At 37.3% G+C, this 22517-nt stretch overlaps 1 protein-coding gene across 3 annotated transcripts; it reads left to right on the forward strand.

Moving 5' to 3' along the window:
• The first annotated feature begins 780 nt into the window (after nt 1-780).
• LOC115699004 (tropinone reductase-like 3) lies at nt 781-3381 on the forward strand. 3 transcript variants are annotated; one of them, XR_009686946.1, is made up of 4 exons: nt 781-1114; nt 1755-1876; nt 2315-2461; nt 3100-3381. XR_009686946.1 is itself a non-coding variant. In XM_030626214.2 (4 exons), exons 2-4 carry the CDS (start codon nt 1748-1750, stop codon nt 3181-3183), a joined length of 360 nt encoding a protein of 119 aa, XP_030482074.2. In that variant the 5' UTR covers nt 781-1114; nt 1465-1747; the 3' UTR covers nt 3184-3381. The 3 variants fall into 3 exon arrangements, 2 of the variants coding, with proteins under 2 accessions (XP_030482074.2, XP_030482075.2); XM_030626214.2 differs by having other exon boundaries at nt 1465-1876; XM_030626215.2 differs by having other exon boundaries at nt 1465-1876; nt 3104-3381.
• The last annotated feature ends 19136 nt before the right edge of the window (nt 3382-22517 follow it).

The raw sequence follows: 22517 nt of genomic DNA on the forward strand, positions 1-22517 counted from the left end.
GCTACGACGACCTCGAACTCATGGCTGCTAAACCTTTGCTTTCCCCCTACCTGCACCATAAAGCACCTGTGAGTCACAGAGACTCAACAAGAAAAGTGAATAAAATAATAACCAATTATATTCAGCAATTCAATCTTAAATTAAGTTGCATACACAATTACTCAATATTATACACAATTGTAGTACTTTATGAAGCACCCCTTTACCACTCATTAATCACAAGCTGAATATGTCACTATCGTTGCCCAATAAAGCAAACGACAAGTAAGAAATCTAACCGCAGTTTGAAGAGTAATTACTCGTGACGGTATTAACCGTTTCCAACCCTAGGTCGTAACCTAAGCTCAACAAATATCTAATCAAAGTCTTGATAATAATTAAGGCCATAACAATTCAACCATTAATATTTAGCCACATACGGTGATTACCACTTTTCTTACCTTAGTTCAGAACTCAAGCGTCACTACTACAAAAAATAGTATTTGCGTCGGTCAACGCTACTATTCCTAGCGTTGACCGACGTAAATAGTGTAACAAAATTATTGCTGTCGGTTACTAAATGAAGTTATAAAATAATAATTTGCGTCGTTATCAAAATGACGCTACAAACACAACCGACGGCAAAGAAAGCAAAAATATCAAAAGTGAAAATGTTATTCCCGTCAGTTCATTATAATCGAATAAAAGTTTTGCGAGCTTTTAGAACCGACGAAAAAACAAATGGGTAAGGTTAAAAACTGACGAAAAATACATCTAAATCCCTATAAGTCCCCAAATCAATCCCACTGTTCACATTCATCTTCAACATTTCAAAAGATGAAAAAGCTCTGGCGATTGGCTGCTCCCCTCTCTTCCTCCATCCTCGATATTCGCTCCTTTTCTTCCTCTCCATTGTTGGCCTTCGCTCCCCTCTCTTCCTCTCCATTGTTGGCCTTCGCTCCCCTCTCTTCCTCTCCATTGTTGGCCTTCGCTCCCCTCTCTTCCTTTCAAATCCTACCACCCTAATACTTTGATTTTGACCCACTGCACCCAATCGTTTAATTCTCTCTCTGATTCACACACCAGGTGTGAGGTCTAAAACTCCAAGGAAACAAATTCACATCCACATTCACAGGTATTTGCTTTTATGTGTATATAATATATGGGTTTCGAGCTTGCGGTGGGTTGATTCAATTTCCTTTTTCAATGCTTGCTGAGAAACACATTAAAGGAATTGATCAAACATAATCAAATAAATTATTAGGGTTTTGCAGATTTATTTCCTCCTGTAGAAATTTAAGGAATGCATTTAATTTGATGATTTAGCAACTTTTTCAACTCGTTTGTTTAGAAAGAAAAAATAAAATTCTTCTAGTTTGGTTAGATCATTATCTTATTTCTAAATTTTTAATAGTTTATAATCTTTTGGTTAGATCTGTTTTATTTACTTTTAGTATTGTTTTCCCTATTTTTCTCTGTGTTTAGTTTGTGTAGGATTAGGACCTGGAGAGTTTTTTCTTTGCCTTGGAAGATTGTAGCTGGTGACTTTTACTGCTCTTGGTGTGTCGATTGCAGCTGCAAGCTTTTACTATACACTTTCCCTATATTTCTTTTTTAATCCTTTGACCCCCTAGAACTTTGACTTATGCCTCCCTTCCTTCTATGTAATATGTATATGTAAATGGCCAAGGAAATGTCTAAGTATAATTTAAATTAATATCTCTTAAGAAGGAAAGTGAAGAATGTAAGTTTACTAATTGTAAAGAAAATGATAGGGGGCAAGAGATTCCAAGGAAAAGTGGCCATTGTGTCTGGTTCCACTCAGGGCATAGGCTACACCATTGTGCACCATCTTGGCTTGGAAGGTGCATCTGTTGTCGTCTCTTACCACAACAAGGTTAACTATTTATTATCATTATAATGATATATTCATGCCATAGAAATTAAAATTCATTCATGCCATAGAAATTAAAGTGTGTATATATATACATGTAGTTATATCATATCTTTTGTTTAATTAAACATGAATACTTTACTGGGAAAATGTTGATGAAGCAATCCAAAAACTTAAAGGTCAAGAATCCAAGTGTTGGGACTTGTTTGTCATGTCTCTAATACCCAACAAAGGAAAGATCTCATACACAAGACACTCGAGGTCATTGGAGTTGTCTAAATAATGTATAAATAATACTAATTAATTAGTGATGAACTTGATCCATGTGACTTATTGAATTATAGTGTTTCATAATAAAGTGGTTAGATTAATAATGAATGTTGACATATTTTATTTATATATGTAACTCAAAATAAATTAGTAATAAATAATTTCATGCAGAAATTTGAAAAGATAGATGTGATTGTTTCAAATGCTGCTGTCAATCCAATGGTTGGCAAAAACGCAACCACAATTATGGGAACCCAAGAATCCATTCTCAACAAGATGTGGCAAGTAAATATCAAAGCTCATATTCTTCTTATGCAGGTACATAATAAATAAATAGATAAATTAAATTGCATAAAAAGTGCTCAATTATTTTCACTCTAGTAATTGTTAATTCAAGGAAATAGACTCATGACATGATAATGATCATTCTTTTAAGTTGAGTTTAATTTCATAATTATTCTTGATACTTATAATTCAATTTTAATTCAATAAAGACCTGCCCTGAAGTTTTTCATCCATAATATTTATTGTTTCTTTGTTTCTCTGAAAAATTTCTAATTAGTTTTTTTGGAATGCTTGTTTGTATTGAGATACAATGCAGTGTAAGGAAAATGTAGTCTATATATCCTCTTAAACTAATAATTAATACTTAACAGATGTTTTATAAAATGATGTAAAAAAGTGTATATGTAGTCTAAGCTTTGATAGGCTGAATATATTGTATGATGAACCCTTTAGTTCAGTAAAGTTTTAAAAATTACTTTTGAGGGTAGGCAATATATTTCTTGGCTATTAATCTAGAGGACAACAATTTTTAGAATGAAACAACTGATATTTGCTATTGTTTTTTTTTTTTCATTCAGGTATCTTATATATCTTTTTTAAAACTCTGCTTTTTCTTCTTCTTTTCTATTCATTCTTATTAATATTTTTTATCTTTTGTTTTACAATTTAAGTTAGACGCTCCTTACTGTTTCGAGGAGATCAATGGAGTACGGGATGAGTGGGTCGAATTTGTGAAGCCTTTGATTATTGATTGAGTTCAAGGTTACCACTTTTTGTTATGATACGCGGGATATAAGTTTATGATTGTTGCTATTAACTCTTTTGTATTATGTAATTATTTTATAGATAGTTTTTGTGATACATGGAATATAAGTTTTATGATTATTTCTATTAACAATTTTAGTATTATGTAATTAATTAATAATTAGTTTTATCGTTATCGATTATAGAATTGATTACTAATTATAAAATTTTTATATAAGTTTTATAATGGTTAATTTAATTCTTTTTTTGGTATTATGTATTTACTGTTATATAAAATATTCTAAAATCTGAAAATACAAGTAGGGAAAATTGTATGGAAATTTGTAATTTTTCCTTACCTACAATTATGCTTCATTTTATAACTGACGCAAAAGGTAAAAAAATATTTCAACAAGTTTTTTTGTGTCAATTTTGAAATGGCACAAACCTTTTTTGCGTCACTTCTAAACTGACGCCAAATGTTATAAAGAACATTGAATATTTTGCGTCGGTTTCAAAATGACGAAAATTGTTTTTTGCGTCACTTTAGAAAGGTTGCAAATAAAAAACTATTTGCGTCTACGGCTTATACGTCGGTTTTATAGACCGACGTAAAATCTTTATATGTCATTTAAAAACCGACGAAAATACCCCTTTTTGTAGTAGTGCGTACGGGCTGACCTGAGTGGAAAACAAGCTAGGGAATCCCGATCCTATGTAACGACATCAAAAACTCACTAAAAACCTTAATCAAATTTCTGATAATAGACTTTAATTCTCATAATCGGACACACCCTACTTTCCCCCGGATCAAACTAGCTTAAACATCTCTAAAACACCCTGAATTTCACTCTGGAAGATACCCCGAATCAGATCAGACTTGAGGAGAAAAACCCAAAATCCCCTCTGCTGGCCAAACTGGTCGTCCGGTTTGCCAGGTGCCTGAAAAACCGGTTCACCACTTTTCCCTGGGTAGCCAAGGAAATTTCTAGTTTTTCACCCTAAAAACTGATTCAACCTCCACCAAACTTGCTCAAACCTTCCAAAATAGTTTAATATAGCAAATATAACATAACCAAACAACTAATTCATCAGAATTTATCAATTTTCTAAAAATCACACTTTAAAGTGAAGACCACTTAAAACCATTCCTAACATGCTCAAAAACCTACCCTAAATACACCTAAAACCTTATTTAACTCACACAACCATAGAATTATAAAACCCTACATGAAAACAAACTCGAAAAACTAATGTTTTCAATCCAAAAAGGTTAAGAACCTACCTTCAAGCTCTTCTAGGTTAACTTAGGACAAGAACTAGCTCTGAAATGAGGGTAGAAGCTGAAGAAAAAATCCTCAAGGTGGGCTAGTTTTTGCTTGACGAAGGAGAAGAAGAGAAGAGGAAGTTTGGTTTGTTTCCTTGGAAGTTGTTCCCTTAAATAGGGTTTTCTTTTTCTTATTTTTATTGTTGCTTTATTTTTATTTTATTTTTTTTAAAGTCAGCCCATAATAATATAAAATACATATCCTAAATAATGACCAACTTGCCCTCCAAGAAACTTAAATTCTAAAAATAACCTAGGGCATTTCGGTAATTTTACTAATCCATTAAAACGACATTCTAAAATTCTAACCTAGTTCGAAATACCCTCAAAATAATTCTTCCATCAATGTCATGACATTTCTGACCATAATGCTAATTTTCCATAGTCGTCGGGCCTGATAAAATATTTTTATTTCAAAAATGGTATCTTCGATACACACATATCCCAATATAATCTCCGTAATTAATAAATTACGCTTTATGATCATTCAATGAACCCTTATTAATTACCCTAAGTAAGATCATAATCTTACTTCATTACCAAAAAAATTACATATTTAATAAAATATGTCTATTTAAATATAATTTATTTTTTCGGATATTACATCTTAGCTTTTCCAAATATGCCTGGGTACTGCAGAAACTCTGAGGCTATTTACATCTGGCTTCTCCACTCTCCCCGCCAAGGCAGGGACATAGGTCTTCATTTTTGACGATGCTCTTGGTGTGCGAGCCTTCGACTTCTGGCCGAATCTCGATGGTTAGTCAAGCTATGACTTTTCTCCTTTACGACTTGATTTCGTGGTGGCAAACACAGTGCATGTTTAAGTCTTTCCTCAAATTTCAGTGAAAGCACCAAAATGATTATCAAGATTTTCGAAAACAAAATATTTAGAGCTAAAGAAAGAAGTAAGATAATGAATAATAAACTTAAGGATTTTTACATCGTTCAGGCATTAACTATCCTAAATCCACAAGTCTAATTTATTATTCTTATTGGCAAGTAATGAATATTACAAGTAGTTTCATTATGGACTTGAACTCTGTATTCCTCTCGTTTAACTTGAAGAAAAAGAAGCTCAATAGGAATTTTAGTAGAGTTTTAGTAAGTGAGCAATTGTGTTTTTAGACTTCCAAGAGTTTCCCCTATCTCATGAAATATAGGGGTACTTATATGCGATATCTTCTTTCACGGGCTTGTTGGGCTGATCTTACTAGAACAGATTCGACTGTTGATTTGGTAGGTGGCTGATCCATCACATTGTGTATAGAAGTGTCAGCTCGTACTATCTGAACATCTCATACGTGTCGCTCTAGGGCCTTCCCTTTTTGAATTTCCCTTATAAATGGTCGTTGGATCATTTAGGCAAGTATAATGGCATACATGTCCTGTACTATGGCTTAACATGGGGGATAAAACCTGGCATCGTACCAAAAAAAGCATGACTGTGACCTCTATAATTAGACATGTACAAACGGAGCACTCACGTGACACTAATTAGGCGTACAACTCATTCTAAATTATTTTGTGACCTACATAAGCGCACTTCGAGAAAGCTCCTAGCCTCTGCAAGGCGCTTGGCTCCTGCTCCCAACACTGAGAAAGGTCATGGAATGCGGGGGCTCCACGTGTCCCCGCCCTGCGCAGAAATACCTCTTGCGAGTGGTGTTTACCGATCTTTTCGGAAAAAAATTAATAAGAGCTTAAGAAAAGAAAAGATATTAAAAAAAGACAAGCATATTTATTACATGGTTCAGGCGTTAATGATGCTTAGTTCACGAGTTAGTAATATTAGGCTTTTAGGGTGAATGTTTGAGTATTCTAAGTGTCTACAACAATAATCTATGTAATCCTTTTGTTTCTCTTTAGAAGAATGATCTCAAAGAATTTCAGTAGAGTTTCTCTAAGTAAAAATTGTTCACCTCTTGCTCATTAAAAATGAGGGTATTTATCGCCACACATGGGGATGAGGGAATACCCTTTATCCTCCTAGGGTTTGTACTCTACTCACTGCAAGGGTCGGTACAACAATATGACGATCTAACCATTGGTTGTTAAGAACCTTCTTCATTGCGTAGCATATAGCTTTAGTGAGAGATTTTGTACAAACTGTGACAAGTGTTGTGTAAATGTTTCTCCTTTGTAAAATACTCTCTAACAAGGCCGTTGGGCAAAAGGCACGTCCAGAAATGAGTACATGCACTACCATGGCTTGGCATGGGGGACAAGATCTGATCTTGTGTCAGATAAAGGTGTAACTGCCTACAGAGCAATTTTTATATGATGTCGACATGGTCACTGACCATGAGACTACTACCACGTCCTAATGCCATCACCTAAGGGATTTTTACTCGGGAGCCATCTACCTCAACCATGCTCAAGGTTCGAAAGATGTTACTTATGGGCAGATGGCTCATCTCGTCAAGTGTCTATTGCACGTTTCCAGGATTGTCAAGAAGTTCTCTCTGGGAGACCTTATGAGTTATTTCGATTAATCCATTCATCTAATACACCATATCCCTTAAACATGCCTGAAAACACAGATAACATTTACCCCCAAGCTTTTGGGACTCTCTGAGTTATAGGAGCTTGTCATATTTTCCTACTACTAACTGTTAACTTGTGCTGAACATCAAAATCAAGGACACATCTTCTATATGAGATGCACTCTGCTAAGGGTAGATTTGACATCAGTATCTACTTGCGTGGCAACCACGCGACACCTTAAAGATCTCAGTTGGTCCCTTTGGCGCGTGTCGAGGAATATCTGTCAAAAAAGGTGGAGTGCTACTGATAGTTAAATGCTGTGAAGAGACTCGTCTTAATGGTCTGGTGGGCCTTGGGCTAATCATGCTAGACCTCTTATCTCCCTAGTTGTTAGATCAACTACAAAATCTTAACCATTGATCTTGCAAAGGCCGGTTTTATTTTTCAAATATAAACTGCTCTCAATGGTGTTCTTTTTACTTTTCCCACACTAAACTTCGTATTTTTCTCGGTAACTTTTCTCTTCTTTTGCCTGCTTCATTGCATGCAAGAGAAGTTAGAATGTTTGATCCAACGACTACTCAACATCTACGTAGAGCTTTTCCCAGATATTGAACCCCTCTAACTTGATCAGCTAGACTCTTTGTTAGGTGAAGTACACAATTTCCAGGCTAGCTGTAATCCCTGCATCATTTGCACAAATAAGAATGAAAAGTAATAAACAACAATATTTATTACAGATGTTCGGCCCCTTGTGATAACGGGTAATGACCTACTCCCCTTTCAGTTGTATTTATACAAAGATAATTACTATCTAGATCGCTATAGGTGGGATCTGCTATAGTACCCTTAGGATTACCAGGTACTATTCAATACTAGCAAAACTCATGTGTTGAGATGTGCTAGGGTAGGCATGTGAGAGAGAAGAAGTGAGGAAGAGAGAGAGAGTTTATTAGACACTTAAAGTTTAGGAGCAGGCCTCTGCTTAGAGGCAACTTAGGTTTTTAGCTTAAGGTTAAGGCATTTATATAGGAAGCCTCAAACCCTACGTTTACAATTCAAATCTATTAACTTGTGCATAATTTGTTAGATATTTATAAAAGACCTTATTGCCTTTGATTCTATATATTATTTAGCAAATTATTTAGGCTTTTAGGGCCCAATTCGTAGCCCATAGCCTGTTGTTCACGTGTAGAAATGTCCAGGAAAGCCTGCAGTGCACTTCTTGGCTTGCCAGGGGCCTCTGGAGGCTAGGCTGACCAACCATGGTGAAATCCCAAGGTTGGCCAGCCAGCTCCTAACAGGGAGCTGGTCTATCACTTGATGCTCGTATGAGTGTCGGCATATTCGTTTGTCAATGTAAGCATGCCACTTACTAAGGATAAAAATTGGGATAACATTTTCCTCCCAAGTCCTTGTGCGGACGTCTGTACGGATAGGGTCTATAACAACTATATTGATGTTGTCAGGACTATTGTAGCCTTTGTTGAATAAAAGTTTATGCACTTTTAAAACACTTTGTCTTGACTATCTGATCTCATTGTAGTAGAGAAATAACTGCTTTAGTTGCCTTAATATTGTGTAGGTTAAATAAGTGAGGAAAAGGGGCCCACAAGTACAACATAAGTGACTTTTGGGGGAACCCTTTTTGCACTTCTCATTTTTCACGTTTACTTTCTCTCACAAGAAAAGATAACGCTCCTCTTTCTCTCTTGGTGGTCGAACCCACAAGCACCATTCTTCTCAGGATTTTTGCACTATTTAGACAACCCAAGCTTCCCACCTTCTTCTCCATCGAAATCCTGTAGTCGGTAAGCTTTCTAGTGTCGCCATTTCACTTGGTTTTATTGATTTTTCATTGAATTCACGAACATTATTTCTTATTTTGAGCATGCTTTGATTCTTACGTTAGATTGTAGTCCATTCGGTATTTTGATTCGCATGATAGCCTTAGGATGGATAATGTGTGATTTCTAGACAAAAAAGAACTGAATCTGACCTTTGTTATGATTCTTGGATCTTTGCGTGACGAAGAACATGTTTAAGTTCTTGAAAAAACACGTGTTCTAGTCCAAGCAAATCTTGGCCAACCAAGGAGGCTTTGTTTGAAGCTTTGTTGGACATAGGTGGCTTTCATGGGGTCTAGTTGGCCATGGAGATTATGTCCTTAGGTTGGCTGGCCTATGCTTGGAACTAGGAATCTTGGGCAGCCACTAGGCTGGGTCTTGGGCTCTGGCCGTCCACTAGGACTTGGAACCCTAGCTGGTCAAGGCTCCAAGTGGTCAGCCAGTTTTTCTCCCTTCTTTGACCTCGGCTACGGTCTCGTGATGGCATTGGAGGCATATACAACTGTGGCCTTATGAGTGGTTTCTATTGGAAACTCTATATAAGGATAGGTAATGAGTCCATTATAGTCAATTGTAAAACTTTGGACTTACTGTATGTCTTAGTAAATGTACCTAATACGGTACTTGGTCATTGGTAAACCTTGTACACTTTATTTTACCTAAAGATGCCCTTTGGTGCCATTGACTGGAATATATTTGTAGCTTTGTCAGGTTTATCACCTCCCCTTATTTTTTCCATGCAATTAGTGTCAGGCATTGAATAGGAGAGGTGACAACTGTGTAGGTCTCTTGTTTACCTCATAATTATGGCTTGAAGGAAATAGACTCTATGTAAGGTGCCCCTATATGATCTTCATGTGGCCATGGTGGCAACAAGGGGTCGAGTTAGAATGCAGGGGGAGACTGCCCAACCTCTTATCGAGGCTCAGCCAGAGATGGATTCAAGGGACTGAGAATTTTGATGAAGAATCTAAGCTGGAGGAGGTTTCTCCAGTGAGGAGGATGAGGTATATGACATGTTCAATCCTCCCTAACTATCCCTTGGGCAATTATGACGCCTGAGGTAATCCATTGAACGGACTCGGTGAGCCTTCAGAACTAGGACTGGACCATGTCCAAAAGTAGCCTCCTGATCAGGAGATACTCGATGACAAACCAGCTAAAGTTGGTTGGATTTTTCTTACTTCTGCTCTCTCCGATGAGGCCTTCAGTAAGATCCTTACTAGCTGTTTAATAGGGGATGTCCATTGTGAAACTCCCCTTAGAAACTCTAGGGCGGAGAGGCCCTCTACAAACCGGTTGGCATGGTCTGGGCGCCATATTGAACATGGGGCAGTGTTGCTGCTTCACCAGTATTTTCTAGACGTCGCTACTTACTTTGAGATGTACCCAACCATGTCAAAGGTTGGCAAGTACGCGGTTGACCAGTGTCGACAATTTTCGAATTTATGGTTGGTATTCTCTTACTCCTGGAGCTGTAAGAGTGCCAACTGTAGATGAGGCCTGCTGTAGAGATGCGCAAGGCCCTGGCTTGGATTATGATGAAGTACCTTTGTCTCACATTGCGTCAAATTTGGAGAGGAGAGATAAGGATCTCCGTCGGTGCTTGGACAGTGAGGGTCCAGTAGGTGATACTTCCCTTCATATTGGGCCTAGAGGCTAGGTTTTTGAGAGACATACACATCCCGTGCCTACACCTAGGGGCAAGGGCAAGGCTGCAGTTGAGGGTTTTGATTGCTCCTCTTCTGATGATGATGGTATTTGATAGTTGATAACACCATGCTTTTGTTCTTGTATTAAATGTTTGTGAATGCTTGTTGAGTTTGCTACTTTATCTTTGTAGACATGTCTTCTAAGTTGAGAGGTGTTTGACATGGACCTTCAAATGAGCCTATCCGACAGGTGAGGGCCAAAAGTGGCCAGGACTTCCCATGGTGAGGATGCTGTTGGACCATCACTGCCTCCCCTCCACCAAGGCCAGCACCAGCTAGACAGCCTGTGATACAGCCTGCTGACCAAGGTACACGGAGGCCCAATAGAGGAGAAGGGCCAGTTGCAGGTTAGAAGGCTATTGAGTCAGCCAATTGGTGCATAAAGAGGGCTCTTTCTTTATTTGACAAGGATCTGAAGGAGCTGGGTGACAGTGGACCTGACAGGCTTTACTCTATCGGGCTTTGAGATCATTCCATGGTAAGTTTTACTTTTAGCTCTGTCCATCTTCTTGGTACTATAAAGACTGGCCGACCATGGTGCTTCTTGCATGTGGCTGGTCAGCCTTAGAAGCTTATATGGAGGGCTGGCCAGCCATAGCAGTCCAAAGAGGGGATTGGCAGGACAGAATGTGATCTTCGACACTGATGTTGTTTTCCTTTATTTTTAGGCCCTGATGAAGCTCAGCTCAGCTTGTGATGTCTCTATGGGGTCTTAACACTACAAGGATATCATCTTTGTCACTGGCAAAGATTTGCTGGCGCCTTTTTTCGCCAGCAAAGGGTGCCGACAATAGCTCGTCGGCGTATCACCTTTTGTCGGTGCAGTGGGTAAATTTGTCGAGAAAAGTATTTACACCGGACAATTTGTTAGCAATCATAAGTGAAACGCTGGCAATAGGACCGCCGGCTGAGGTCACCATGACGAGGTTTTGCCATTGAGTTAACACACCGACAAAAGAATTGGCGCGAATTTGGCACCTACTCTTTGGTGGCGCATGAACTCGTCGATAAAACATTTTAATATAGAAAAAAATAACATTTTTTCCAGACAAGCTCCATGTTCTCGTTGTACCTTCTAAGCTTGTAGGCTCTCTTACCAGTTATATTTGTAACTTGATAAGGGTCTTCCCAGTTAGGTCCATACACTCCTATTGCTGAGTCTTTAGTCTTTGGAGCACCATGTCTCCTATGAAGAATCTTTTTCTCTTGAGGTGTTTGTTGAAGTCCTTGATACTTTTTGCTAGGAGGCCTATATCTTTAGGATGGCTTGTTCTCTTCTATCTCCTTCTTCGTCAAGGGACTCTACCAGTAGGGTGTTGTTTGTTTGTTCGTCATATGTTATTCTTCTATGAGACAGTGGCACTAGCTCTACATGCAACATCCCTTGCAGCGGTAAGCTAGCGCAAATGGGGTTTTCCTAGTGGCCGTCTTCTTGGTAGTCCTTTGCGACTATAAGACCGCTAGGAACAATTCAGGCCAGTTGCCTTTTGCTTCCTCAAGGAACTTCTTTAAGGTGTCCTTGAGGGTTTTGTTGACAGCTTCTACCTGCCAATTTTCTTGAGGATGGGCCACGGCAGAGAAGTTGTTGATGATGCCATATCTATTACAAAAATCAGTGAATATATCACTATCAAATTGCTTGTTGTTGTCTGACACAATCTTTTGGTGAAGGCCAAACTGACATGTGATGTTCTTGACTACAAAGTCAAGGACCTTCTTGGAGGTGACTGTTGCTAGGGGTTTAACTTTTGTCCATTTGGTGAAGTAGTCTACTACGAAGAAAGCAAACTGTACCCCTCCTTTTCCCTTTGAGAGTTGACAAATTGGGTCTATCCCTCACACTGTCAAGGGCCCAGGAGACTGCATCGTCGTGAGCTCATTGGTAGGAGCTCTTGGTATCTTCAAAAATCTCTAGGTCTTGTCACATCTTTTGACATAATCAATCGAATCTTCTAACATCGTTGACCAAAATTACCCCTGTCGAAATATCTTTTGGGATAAGCTTTGCCCCCGAACATGCTTTCCGTAGAAGCCTTCATTCACTTCTATCATAAGTCATTCAGCTTCGACTTTGGTGACACACCTCAAGAGAGGCATAGAGAAACTCTATCTGTACATTCTCGCGTCTAGGATCAGGTACCTAATAGCTTTCCTTCTTAGTTTTCTAGCTTCATTTTTGTCTTCTGGGAAGGCTCTAGTTTGGAGTAAGCTGCTATAGGTGTCATCCTGTTGGAAGTTATTTTACCAGGAACTTAGATCTACTCACAAGTATGTTGATCTAACAACCTAAATATGAACTTCTAAAACGATTGAAAATTAAACACATAAAAGTATCAGAAATCTTACATTGGGTGCAGCGGAATATATGTCTCCTCCCACTCAGATCTCTAACCCTTGATTCCTTTCTGTCGCAGAGTATAATCAAGATCTGAGCCCGATAGTCCTTCTTTGTTGTTTCTGAATTCTACACAGCCTTCCTCACTATGATTGAGGTATTACTTGATGTGTGTGGGCACTACTCTATCACTCATATATTTCGAAACAGTGAAGGTATAGAGAGAGAGAGAGGGTGGCGGCTGAGAGAGTTTTTGAGTGAGAAAATTCCGTCAGAATAATGTGTGTTCAAAAACTGAAGCCTTTGCCTTCTATTTATAGAAGACCACCTAGGGCGATGGTTGAATTAATTGACATTTAAAAATTGAAAAAATCAATGAGAAAAGGGAAGCTTAGTGGCCGTCCTTAGGCATTGTGGAAACAACGCTTGCCACTTTTCCAACTTTCCTTTTCCTACATTGATAGTTTCCTGTTTTGTCAAAAACTGCCAATTCCTTTGTTCAACCACATAAATGTCAAATCTAATTATTTAATAATTAAAATTAATTATCAAATAATATATTGTCATTTATTTATTAATAATAAAACTAATTAAAGTTTCCTAATTAATAAATATGCCCTTCAAAATCTATATTTACTGTTTTGCCCTTAATAAGTTATAAATTCTCAAATACACATAGTCTAACTTTGAGAATTATAATTGATTAATTAAAATAAATTAAATGAGTCTTACAAGTAATATTATCTCAACTAGTGGGGGGACCATGGGTCTATATATCCGAGCTTCCAATAAGCAGATCTAGAATTTACTACTTAAATTCACTGACTTATTAATTCTTCGTTGAATCCACGCATAGAACTTAGAATTGCACTCTCAGTATATAGAATGCTCTATATGTTCCACCATATAGACACATCATTAGTTATCCATTGTTATAATCCTAATGTGATCAATGATCCTCTATATAGATGATTTACACTGTAAAGGGACTTAATTACCGTAACACCCTACAATGTATTTTATCCTTAAAACACTTAACCCTGTATAAATGATATTTCAACTAAGTGGAATGAGTACTCCACCATTTATCTCGTTTGGTTAAGCTCGAAGGAAATCACCCTTTGCTTACTATTCGCCAGATAGAAGCTATAGATTCCATATTTATGTTAGCGCTCCCACTCAATCGCACTACCGTGTTCCCAAAATGTACCTATCACCCTGACCCAAAAGTAGGCTTAACTAACAAATCAAAGAACACGAATAACACTCTTGAGATTGAGCCTAACCATATCAGGATTTCGATCATGTGATCTAGGATCAACTTAGTGATATTGAATTGAATAGATATTTACAGTAAGTTTTATAAATCTATTTCAAATTTCAATATTGGTCCATTCCAATGCATACTCCATGCATCCAACCTGAGCTTTACTTTAACCAATGTTCTGGAAAGAACATAGCATTTCTCCAAATGCAAGTAAACTCTGTTGTAGATTGTCATATCAGTAAAACCCAGTGTTCTGGTAAATCTAGGAATCCTTTATTCACATAGTCATGTTTACTTTCCACTGTGTTGACAACACAATAAACATGATCAAGTATGTGAAAGGGGTTTGGATGAATTTATAAATCAAGCAGACAAACAATTGATTAAGTGAACCAAAACATACACAAATGAATGAAAAATACTTCTGTTACTTTATTGATATTGAATAATCTGGATTACATTGAAATAGAGTTTTATTTAGGGCATAAAACTCAACACATCCAACATGTCGACTTCTTTTGGGACAACAATGTTGTGTTCTTATAGGCACTGGTGGGCACTAAGTTTTCTTTGTCACTAATGGTGCTACTTGCCAGACGGGCAAATGCATCTGTTGTGGAATTCTTTTCTCTTGGAATTTGCTTGATCGTGTTGCCTTTGAGCTAACTTAGCAAGTCTTTGATTTTGCTCAAGTAGGCCACCATTGTATCACCTCGAGCTGTGTATTCCTAGGACTTGATACACAACTAATTGAGAATCGCTTAATATGTCCAAGTGGTCAGTCCAAACTTCATGCCGAAACTTTAACCTCATTATTCGAGGAATTGAACCCGAATATGGTTGGTCCATGTAGTTGTTGCCCCTAAGTGTTGTAAGGGCAATGCCTGCATCAAACATTTGGTCAGTGCAGCTTTCGTCAACATAGAATTTCCATGTTAGTTCTTTGGGATTTTGTTCCTGCTCTTGCTCTCGCTTTTTCTCTAGCTCTTTCTGTTCTTCGAGTGTTGAGGGGTCTCAAGAGTTGAGTTGGTGCACTCAGCTACGAAGTCTGCAAGGGATTGACCCTTTATGACTATTCTTAGTTGGTATGTGATCTTGAACGGGCCAAGCACAATGACACATCTAAGTAGTCAGCTTCATGCTTTAGGTTTCTGCAAAACCTTCTGCAATGATTGATTGGTGTACACCTTTATGGATGCCATGAGCAAGCTGTAGGTTACCTTCTCCATTGTCGATTAGCCTTTTGCTTATGTAGTATACAGGGTGTTGTACACTACCTTGCTCCCTTGTGAGGATAGCACTCACAACATGCTATGTGACTGTTAGGTACATGCGTCGTTCTTCATAGTGTAGGGGATTATACAGCACTAGTAGTTGGGCCAATTGCTTCTTCAACTCTTGGAATGTGCTTTCACATTCCTCTATCCACTAAAATTTTTTGTTTCCTCTGAGAATGTTTAAGAAGGGTACGCATTTGTCTGTAGACTTGGACACAAATCTGCTTAGTGCAGCAATGCGTCCAATTAGGTTTTGTACTTCCTTGACAGTTGTGGGCGACTTCATGTCCAAAAAGGCTTGGATCTTACAAATTGTAATTTTATTCATAATTATCATAAAATCATTATAGAGATAAATACAATATTTATATATTAAATTCACTGGTAATAAAGTTGTACATGTTCACTATTCCAATGGTTTTTTATTAGTGAGCTGTTAAGCCAAGCTAATTTGTAAACCCCAGTTCTCATGATAGCTTCAATAACATATGGACCTTCCCAGTTTGGGTTAAACCACTCCAGTACCTAGATCTCAAGTATTTGTAAATACACATCTTAACACCGAATCTCCAACTTTAAAAGTCTTTTTTGAACTCTGTTGTTAAAATATCTCATGATAAGATGTTGATAAGTTGCATTGGTTATTTGCGACTCATTACGCCTTTCTTCAAGTAGATCCAAGGACATATTCAAAAGTTCTTGGTCCTCTTGATTATAGAAAGTACTCCTGTTTGACGCAATGTTAACTTCTACTGGTAACATTGCTTCCAAGCCGAATGCCAAGCAAAATGGAGTGTGTCCCATCGCTGTTTTCTCTTAGTTCTATTGGCCCAAAGCACCTGTGGTAGCTTGTCTACCCACCTTCCTTTAGCAACGTCTAACTTCTTTTTAATTGTATCTTTTAAGGTTTTATTAACAACTTCTACTTGTCCATTTTCTTGAGGTCTCAATACTGATGAGAAGCTTTTAATAATTTTATTCCTTTGATAGAATTCAGTGAATGATTCACCATTAAACTAAGTTCCGTTGTTAGATACTGTTTTGATTGGAATTCCAACCCTACAAATAATGTTCTTAATAATAAGGTGAAGAACGTTTTTTGTATGTGATGGAAACTAGAGGTTCAGCCTCTGTACATTTTGTGAAGAAGTCAACTGCCACTACTTCATATTTGCTCCTCCTCGTCCAGTGGGTAATGCCCCAATCAAATCAATTCCCCATATTGCAAATGGGTATGGCAATCATTCTCAATTATTTTGGTGGCGTGCGAAGTATATGTGAAAACCTTTGGCATTTGTTGTTGGGTTTTATGCCCTAAATAAAACTCATTTCATATAATCAGATTTACTTATTAATAAAGATCAGAAATAACATTTTATGTTGCATGGTTCACATGATTTATTTCATGATTATATGTGTATATAATGTATGAATTCTTTTTAAGTCCAGAACATATGAGTTGGTTAAAGATTATAGTGTTGTCAGCACAGTGGAATATAATCTTTATTATATGTTCAAAAGTAGATTCCCTGATTTGTCAGAACACTGGATTTAGACTGACATGGTATAATCAGCGATAGGTATTCTTACACCTTGGAAAAGTGTTATGTCCTTTCCAGGACATTGGCAAAGTTTACCAGTATCGGATGCATGGAGTATGCATTGGAATGGACCGATACGTAAATATCTATTCAATTCAATATCATAAGTTGATCCTAGATCACATGATCGAAATCCTGTTATGGTTAGGCTCAATTTCAAGAGTATTATTCGTGTTCTTTGATTTGTTAGTTAAGCCTAATCTTTAGTTTGGGCAATACATACATTTTGGGAACACGGTAGTGCAATTGAGTGGGAGCGCTAACATAAATATGGAATCTATAGCTTCTATTTGGCAAATAGAAGTAAAGGATGATTTCCTTCGAGCTTAACCAAACGAAGATAAATGGTGGAGATCTCATTTCACTTAGGTGAAATATCATTTATACAGGGTTAAGTGTTTTAAGGATAAAATACATTGTAGGGTGTTACGGTAATTTAATCCTGTACAGTGTAAATCATCTATTTAGAGGATCATTGATCACATTAGGATTATAACAATGGATAACTAATGACGTGTCTATATCGTGGAACATATAGAGCGTTTCTATATGACTGAGAGTGCAATTCCAAGTTCTAAGTGTGGATTCAATGAGGAATTAATAAGTTAGGGAATTTACTTGGTAAATTCGGTTCGACTTATTGGAAGCTCGGTTATATAGACCCATGGTCCCCATACTAGTTGAGGTCATACTGCTTGTAAGACTCAGTTAATTGATTTTAATTAATTAATTATAATTCTAAAAGTTAGACTATGTCTACTTTATGAATTCTCACAGTTTAAGGATGAAATCGTAAATAAAAGGGTTTCTAGGTTTAATTATTAATTAAGAGACTTTGTATGTCTAATTAATAATTATTTTAAATGACAATATTATTTAATAATCTATTTTAGTTATTAAATAATTAGTTTTGGCATTTAAATGATTAGAATTGGAAAAATGGCATTTTTGGAGAAATTGAAATAAAATTGAGGAAACTGCAAAATCCAAGTGAGGCCCATATTCCCTCTATGGCCGAGCACTCCCTTTGTGTTTCCCAATTATTATTTTATTTTTTAATTGTCATGTAATTGCTAATCAAAGCCTAGCTATAATAGGAAAGTGGTGAATCACACTAAATAAGGCAGTTAATCAATTACACCGTAAAAGAGGAAACTGTTTATTTGGAAAGTTGTGCTCTCCCTTCTCCCTATATATAGCAGCCCTTGTTCTCTTCTCTTGTACATCATATGAACCATGAGCCACGAAATTCAAGAGAGAAAAAGAGAGAAAATTTCGAGATCCTTGTGAGATGAGTAGTGCCCACACACATCAAGTGGTATCTCAATCATAGTATGGAAGACTATGGAATTTCTACATTAAAGAAGGAGAAAAGAAGATCCAGGTTCAGATCTTGGTGATGCTCTGCTACAGAAAGGAATCAAGGGCTAGAGATCTGAACGGAAGGAGTCATATTATTCCGCTGCACCCACTGTAAGGTTTTCTAACTTTATATGTGTTTATTTTCATTGTTTTAGAATTCATATTAGGTTGTTAATCCAACATACTTGTTAGTAAATCTAGATCCTGGTAAAATAATTTCCAACATTTGTCACATCTCTTAACAAATTCAAGTATGTCTTTGTTGATTGTTGCCTAGTAATACCCGTGTCGTATGATCTTTTTAAATAGACTCTGCCAACCCGCATGGTCCCCAGAAAAGCCTTCATGGATTTCTTTGATTATTTCATTGGCTTTTGCTGGTAACACACATCGTAAGAAAGGCATGGAATAACCCCTCTTGTATCATTTGCCCTCAACCATTGTATAGCGAGGTATTGAGTACAAGAGTTAGTGTGCCTCAGTTTTGTCTGCATGAAGTGCTCCATTACTAGGTACTTGAAAATAGGTGTCATCCATGTTGGTGAAGTATCTATCATCTCGATTTCTTCCTCTTCACATATACTTGGGTCACTGAAGACTTCAACCGATACCAAATTCAATGTGTCGAGATCAAATTGGGATGCTAGCTTTGCTAATGCATCCGCATTAGAGTTTTGTTCTCTTGGGATTTGTTCGATTTTAAAATGATTAAAATTTTCCAAGTTCTTTTGAACCTTTTCTAAATATTTTGCTATTTTTAATCCTTTTTCTTTGTACTCTCCCAGGACTTGATTTACAATCAATTGTGAGTCACTAAAGCACGTAACATTTTGACCTTTAGTGCTTCAGCTATTCTAAAACCTGCCAATAAGGCCTCATACTCTACCTCGTTATTTGAGGTATCAAATCAGAATCTCAACGCATAGTGGAATTCAAAGTTGTTAGGCTACATCATTATAACTCCTGCCCCGAGCCATTCTCATTTGAAGCCCCATCTACATATAATTTCCATGTTTCTGTTTCGCGTTCAACAGCTGGGTCTTCTTCTGAGTTTATTCCTTCGATTAGAAAGTCAGCCAAAGCTTGACCTTTGATTGATGTTCTCAGGTTGTAGGTTATGTCAAATTGTCCTGATTCAATCGACCATTTTATCAATCTTTGTGAAGCATCAGGTTTTGATAAAACTTGCCTTAGTGGTTGGTTTGTTAATACTTTAATTGGGTGTGCCTGGAAATATGGCCATAATTTGCGAGATGCATGAATTAGGTATAATGCAAGTTTTTCAAGATGGGATATCTCGACTCTGCCCCCAGTAACCTTTTTCTAACATAGTAAATAGGTTGTTGGCGTTTACCCTCTTCTCGCACTGAGGTTGCACTAATGGCATGCTCAAAGACAGATAGATAAAGGTATAAAGTTTCTCCACTTATTAGTTTGGCCAAAATTGGGGGTGTTGACAAATGCTTCTTTATGCCTTTGAAGGCTTCCTCACATTCTTCTGTCCATTCAAATTTCTTATTACCTCGAAAAACATTAAAAAATGGAAGGCACTTATTGGTTGACTTTGAGATAAATCTGTTTAGTGCTACAATTCTCCCCGTTAAAGCTTGGACTTCTTTTGGCTTTGTTGGTGAGGGCATCTCGATTAAGGCCTTTATCTTTTCTGGGTTGGCTACAATTCCCCTCGCATTTACTATAAGCCCAAAAATTTTCTTAAGGAAACTCCAAAGGAACATTTCTTCGGATTAAGCTTCATATTATATTTTCTAAGTATACTAAAGCATTCTACAAGATCCTTTGTATGATCTTTACTTTTTATTGACTTTACCAGCATATCATCAACGTAAACTTGCATACTTTATCTTTAGGACATGCTTTAATAAAGTCTAAAAAATCTATACAGCTCCTCCAAGTACCATTTGGCTTTAGGAAAAGAACTGGGTTTGAAATCCACAAGGGATAGAAGGCCTTGTATATGAAGTCATTAATTAATAAGTTGTAAATCTCTTCTTTAAGTGCCCCTTGTCTCTCTGAGTCTAATGGATGTCGCTTTTGCCTTTTTGCTAGATAGATGTGGTCGATGTTTAAATGATGAAAAATTATATTAGGGTTTATCCCTATTATATATGAGTCGCTCTAAGCAAATTGATCGTGGTTTGACTTTAAAAAATCGATTAATCACTATTTTAGTTTTTCTTCAAAATTTTTCCCAATGTATACACATATTATGGGATTATTAAGATCTAAAATAACCTCTTCCAGCTCTTCCATAGGTTTTACCTAGTTATTTTTATCTCAGATTCTGGGATCTAGATCTTCTTCTTCCTTCTCACCTTCTTTTGTTATGATTACCATCAATTGATGATTGGCTTTCTTCTGAAGTTCTAATCGATAACACTCCTGGGCCAATAATTGGTCGCCTCGGACAACTCATACTCCTGCTTGTGTTAGAAAATTTAGGGACAAGTGCTTGATCGAGCTTACTGCCACTAGTCGAATTAATGTTGGGCGACCCATCAATAAATTGTATACTGAGTGAAGATCAATAACTAAAAATTCCTACATCAGCGTCGTTTATAAGGGTGGTTCTCCAACAGTCAATGGAAGTTTGATGATGCCTAGGCTGGCAATGCTATCACCTGTAAATCCACATAGGCTCACCATGCAAGGCTTCAACATCGCATCCTCTAACCCCATTTTGTTCAATGTTTCCTTGTAAAGGATATTGACTAAACTCCCATCGTCCACCAATACCGTTTTCACCCTCTTATTGGCGAGCTGGACTATTACGACGAGGGGATCAACATGTGTTTTGAGTCTTCCTCTGAGAAGATAATCGGAGATTCATTTGACTGTTCCTTTTTTAGTGGTTCTAGAGCAAACGACGATTATCCCATTTTTATTTCATTGATATACCTGTTTTGGGCATTATTGCTATTTCCAGCGAGGTGTGGCCCTCCCAAAATGACAAGGATATCCTCACCCTCAATCAGAGGAGGTTGCACTCTTTGGTTATTTGGGTTATTAGGGTTGTTTGGCTGGTTCAGCTCATTTTCTTGATGTCTTACATACTGTCTGAAATATCCTCGCGAGATTAGATTTTTTATCTCGTCTTGCAGTTGTCGACATTCTTCAGTAGTATGCCATATATCTTTGTGAAATCAATAATATTTCGTGGAATCACACTTATATCTCGCATGCCTCATGGGCTCAGGCTTGTGAAATGCAACCCTATTTTGATTTGTGAGAAATATGTTCTCATGAGTTTCATTCAACTCGGTGTACACTAAATAAATTGAAACTTATTTGTCGTGCTTTATATGTTTCTTTTAATTCTTATATGATTCCTTCGAATCATCCTTTCTTTTCATGTTTGAGCCACTAGGATTGTCTACTTTAGTCGAGACCGTGCTTGCTATTGCCGTATTCATGTTGGGTTTACTTCTCGAGCCAGTTTTCAACAGCTTCATCTTGTTTCTTGCTTCTTCTTTGAGCATAAATACTTGCGCTCTTTCATGAAATTCATTAATGCTCCTTACTGGGTGACCCTGTGATCATCCCACAATTTTCCTCTAGCCGTGGACATGTTAGTTGTGATTCCCGCGTGAAGTGCAGTGAGTTGAATATTGTCATTCAGGTTTCTGACCTTTGAAGTGGATGTGCTAAAATGGCTTAAATAAGCCTTAAGCGACTCGACTGGTTACTGTATTATGTTGGTTATGGATGATGCTTAAGGTCGTCTGTCTCTAGCGGCTTGAAATTGCTTTTTAAAGTCCCTAGATAGCTATTCCCAAGACATAATAGAATGATGAGTAAATTTGTCGAATCAACTGCTCACAAGTCCTCATAGAGAAGTCTAGAATAAAATGCAATGCAAATTATTCGTTGCATGACTGGCTCGCATAATAGTGTTAAAGTTATTAATGTGAGCGACTAGGTCTGTGGTCCCATCATACTGCGAAACATGTGGGTTTTTAAATCCCTGGGGAAATCTAGAATTTAGGATATCTGGATGGAATGGCTTGGTTTCCTCATCCGAGTTGTAGCCTGGAAATTTAGCATGCTCTCCATATTGATACTCCCTAAACTTATCTTCTAGTTCAATTATTTGTAGTTGGATAGGGTCCACT

Source organism: Cannabis sativa, chromosome 3 (assembly GCF_029168945.1).
Source record: "Cannabis sativa cultivar Pink pepper isolate KNU-18-1 chromosome 3, ASM2916894v1, whole genome shotgun sequence".
NCBI classification, from domain to species: Eukaryota; Viridiplantae; Streptophyta; class Magnoliopsida; order Rosales; family Cannabaceae; genus Cannabis; species Cannabis sativa.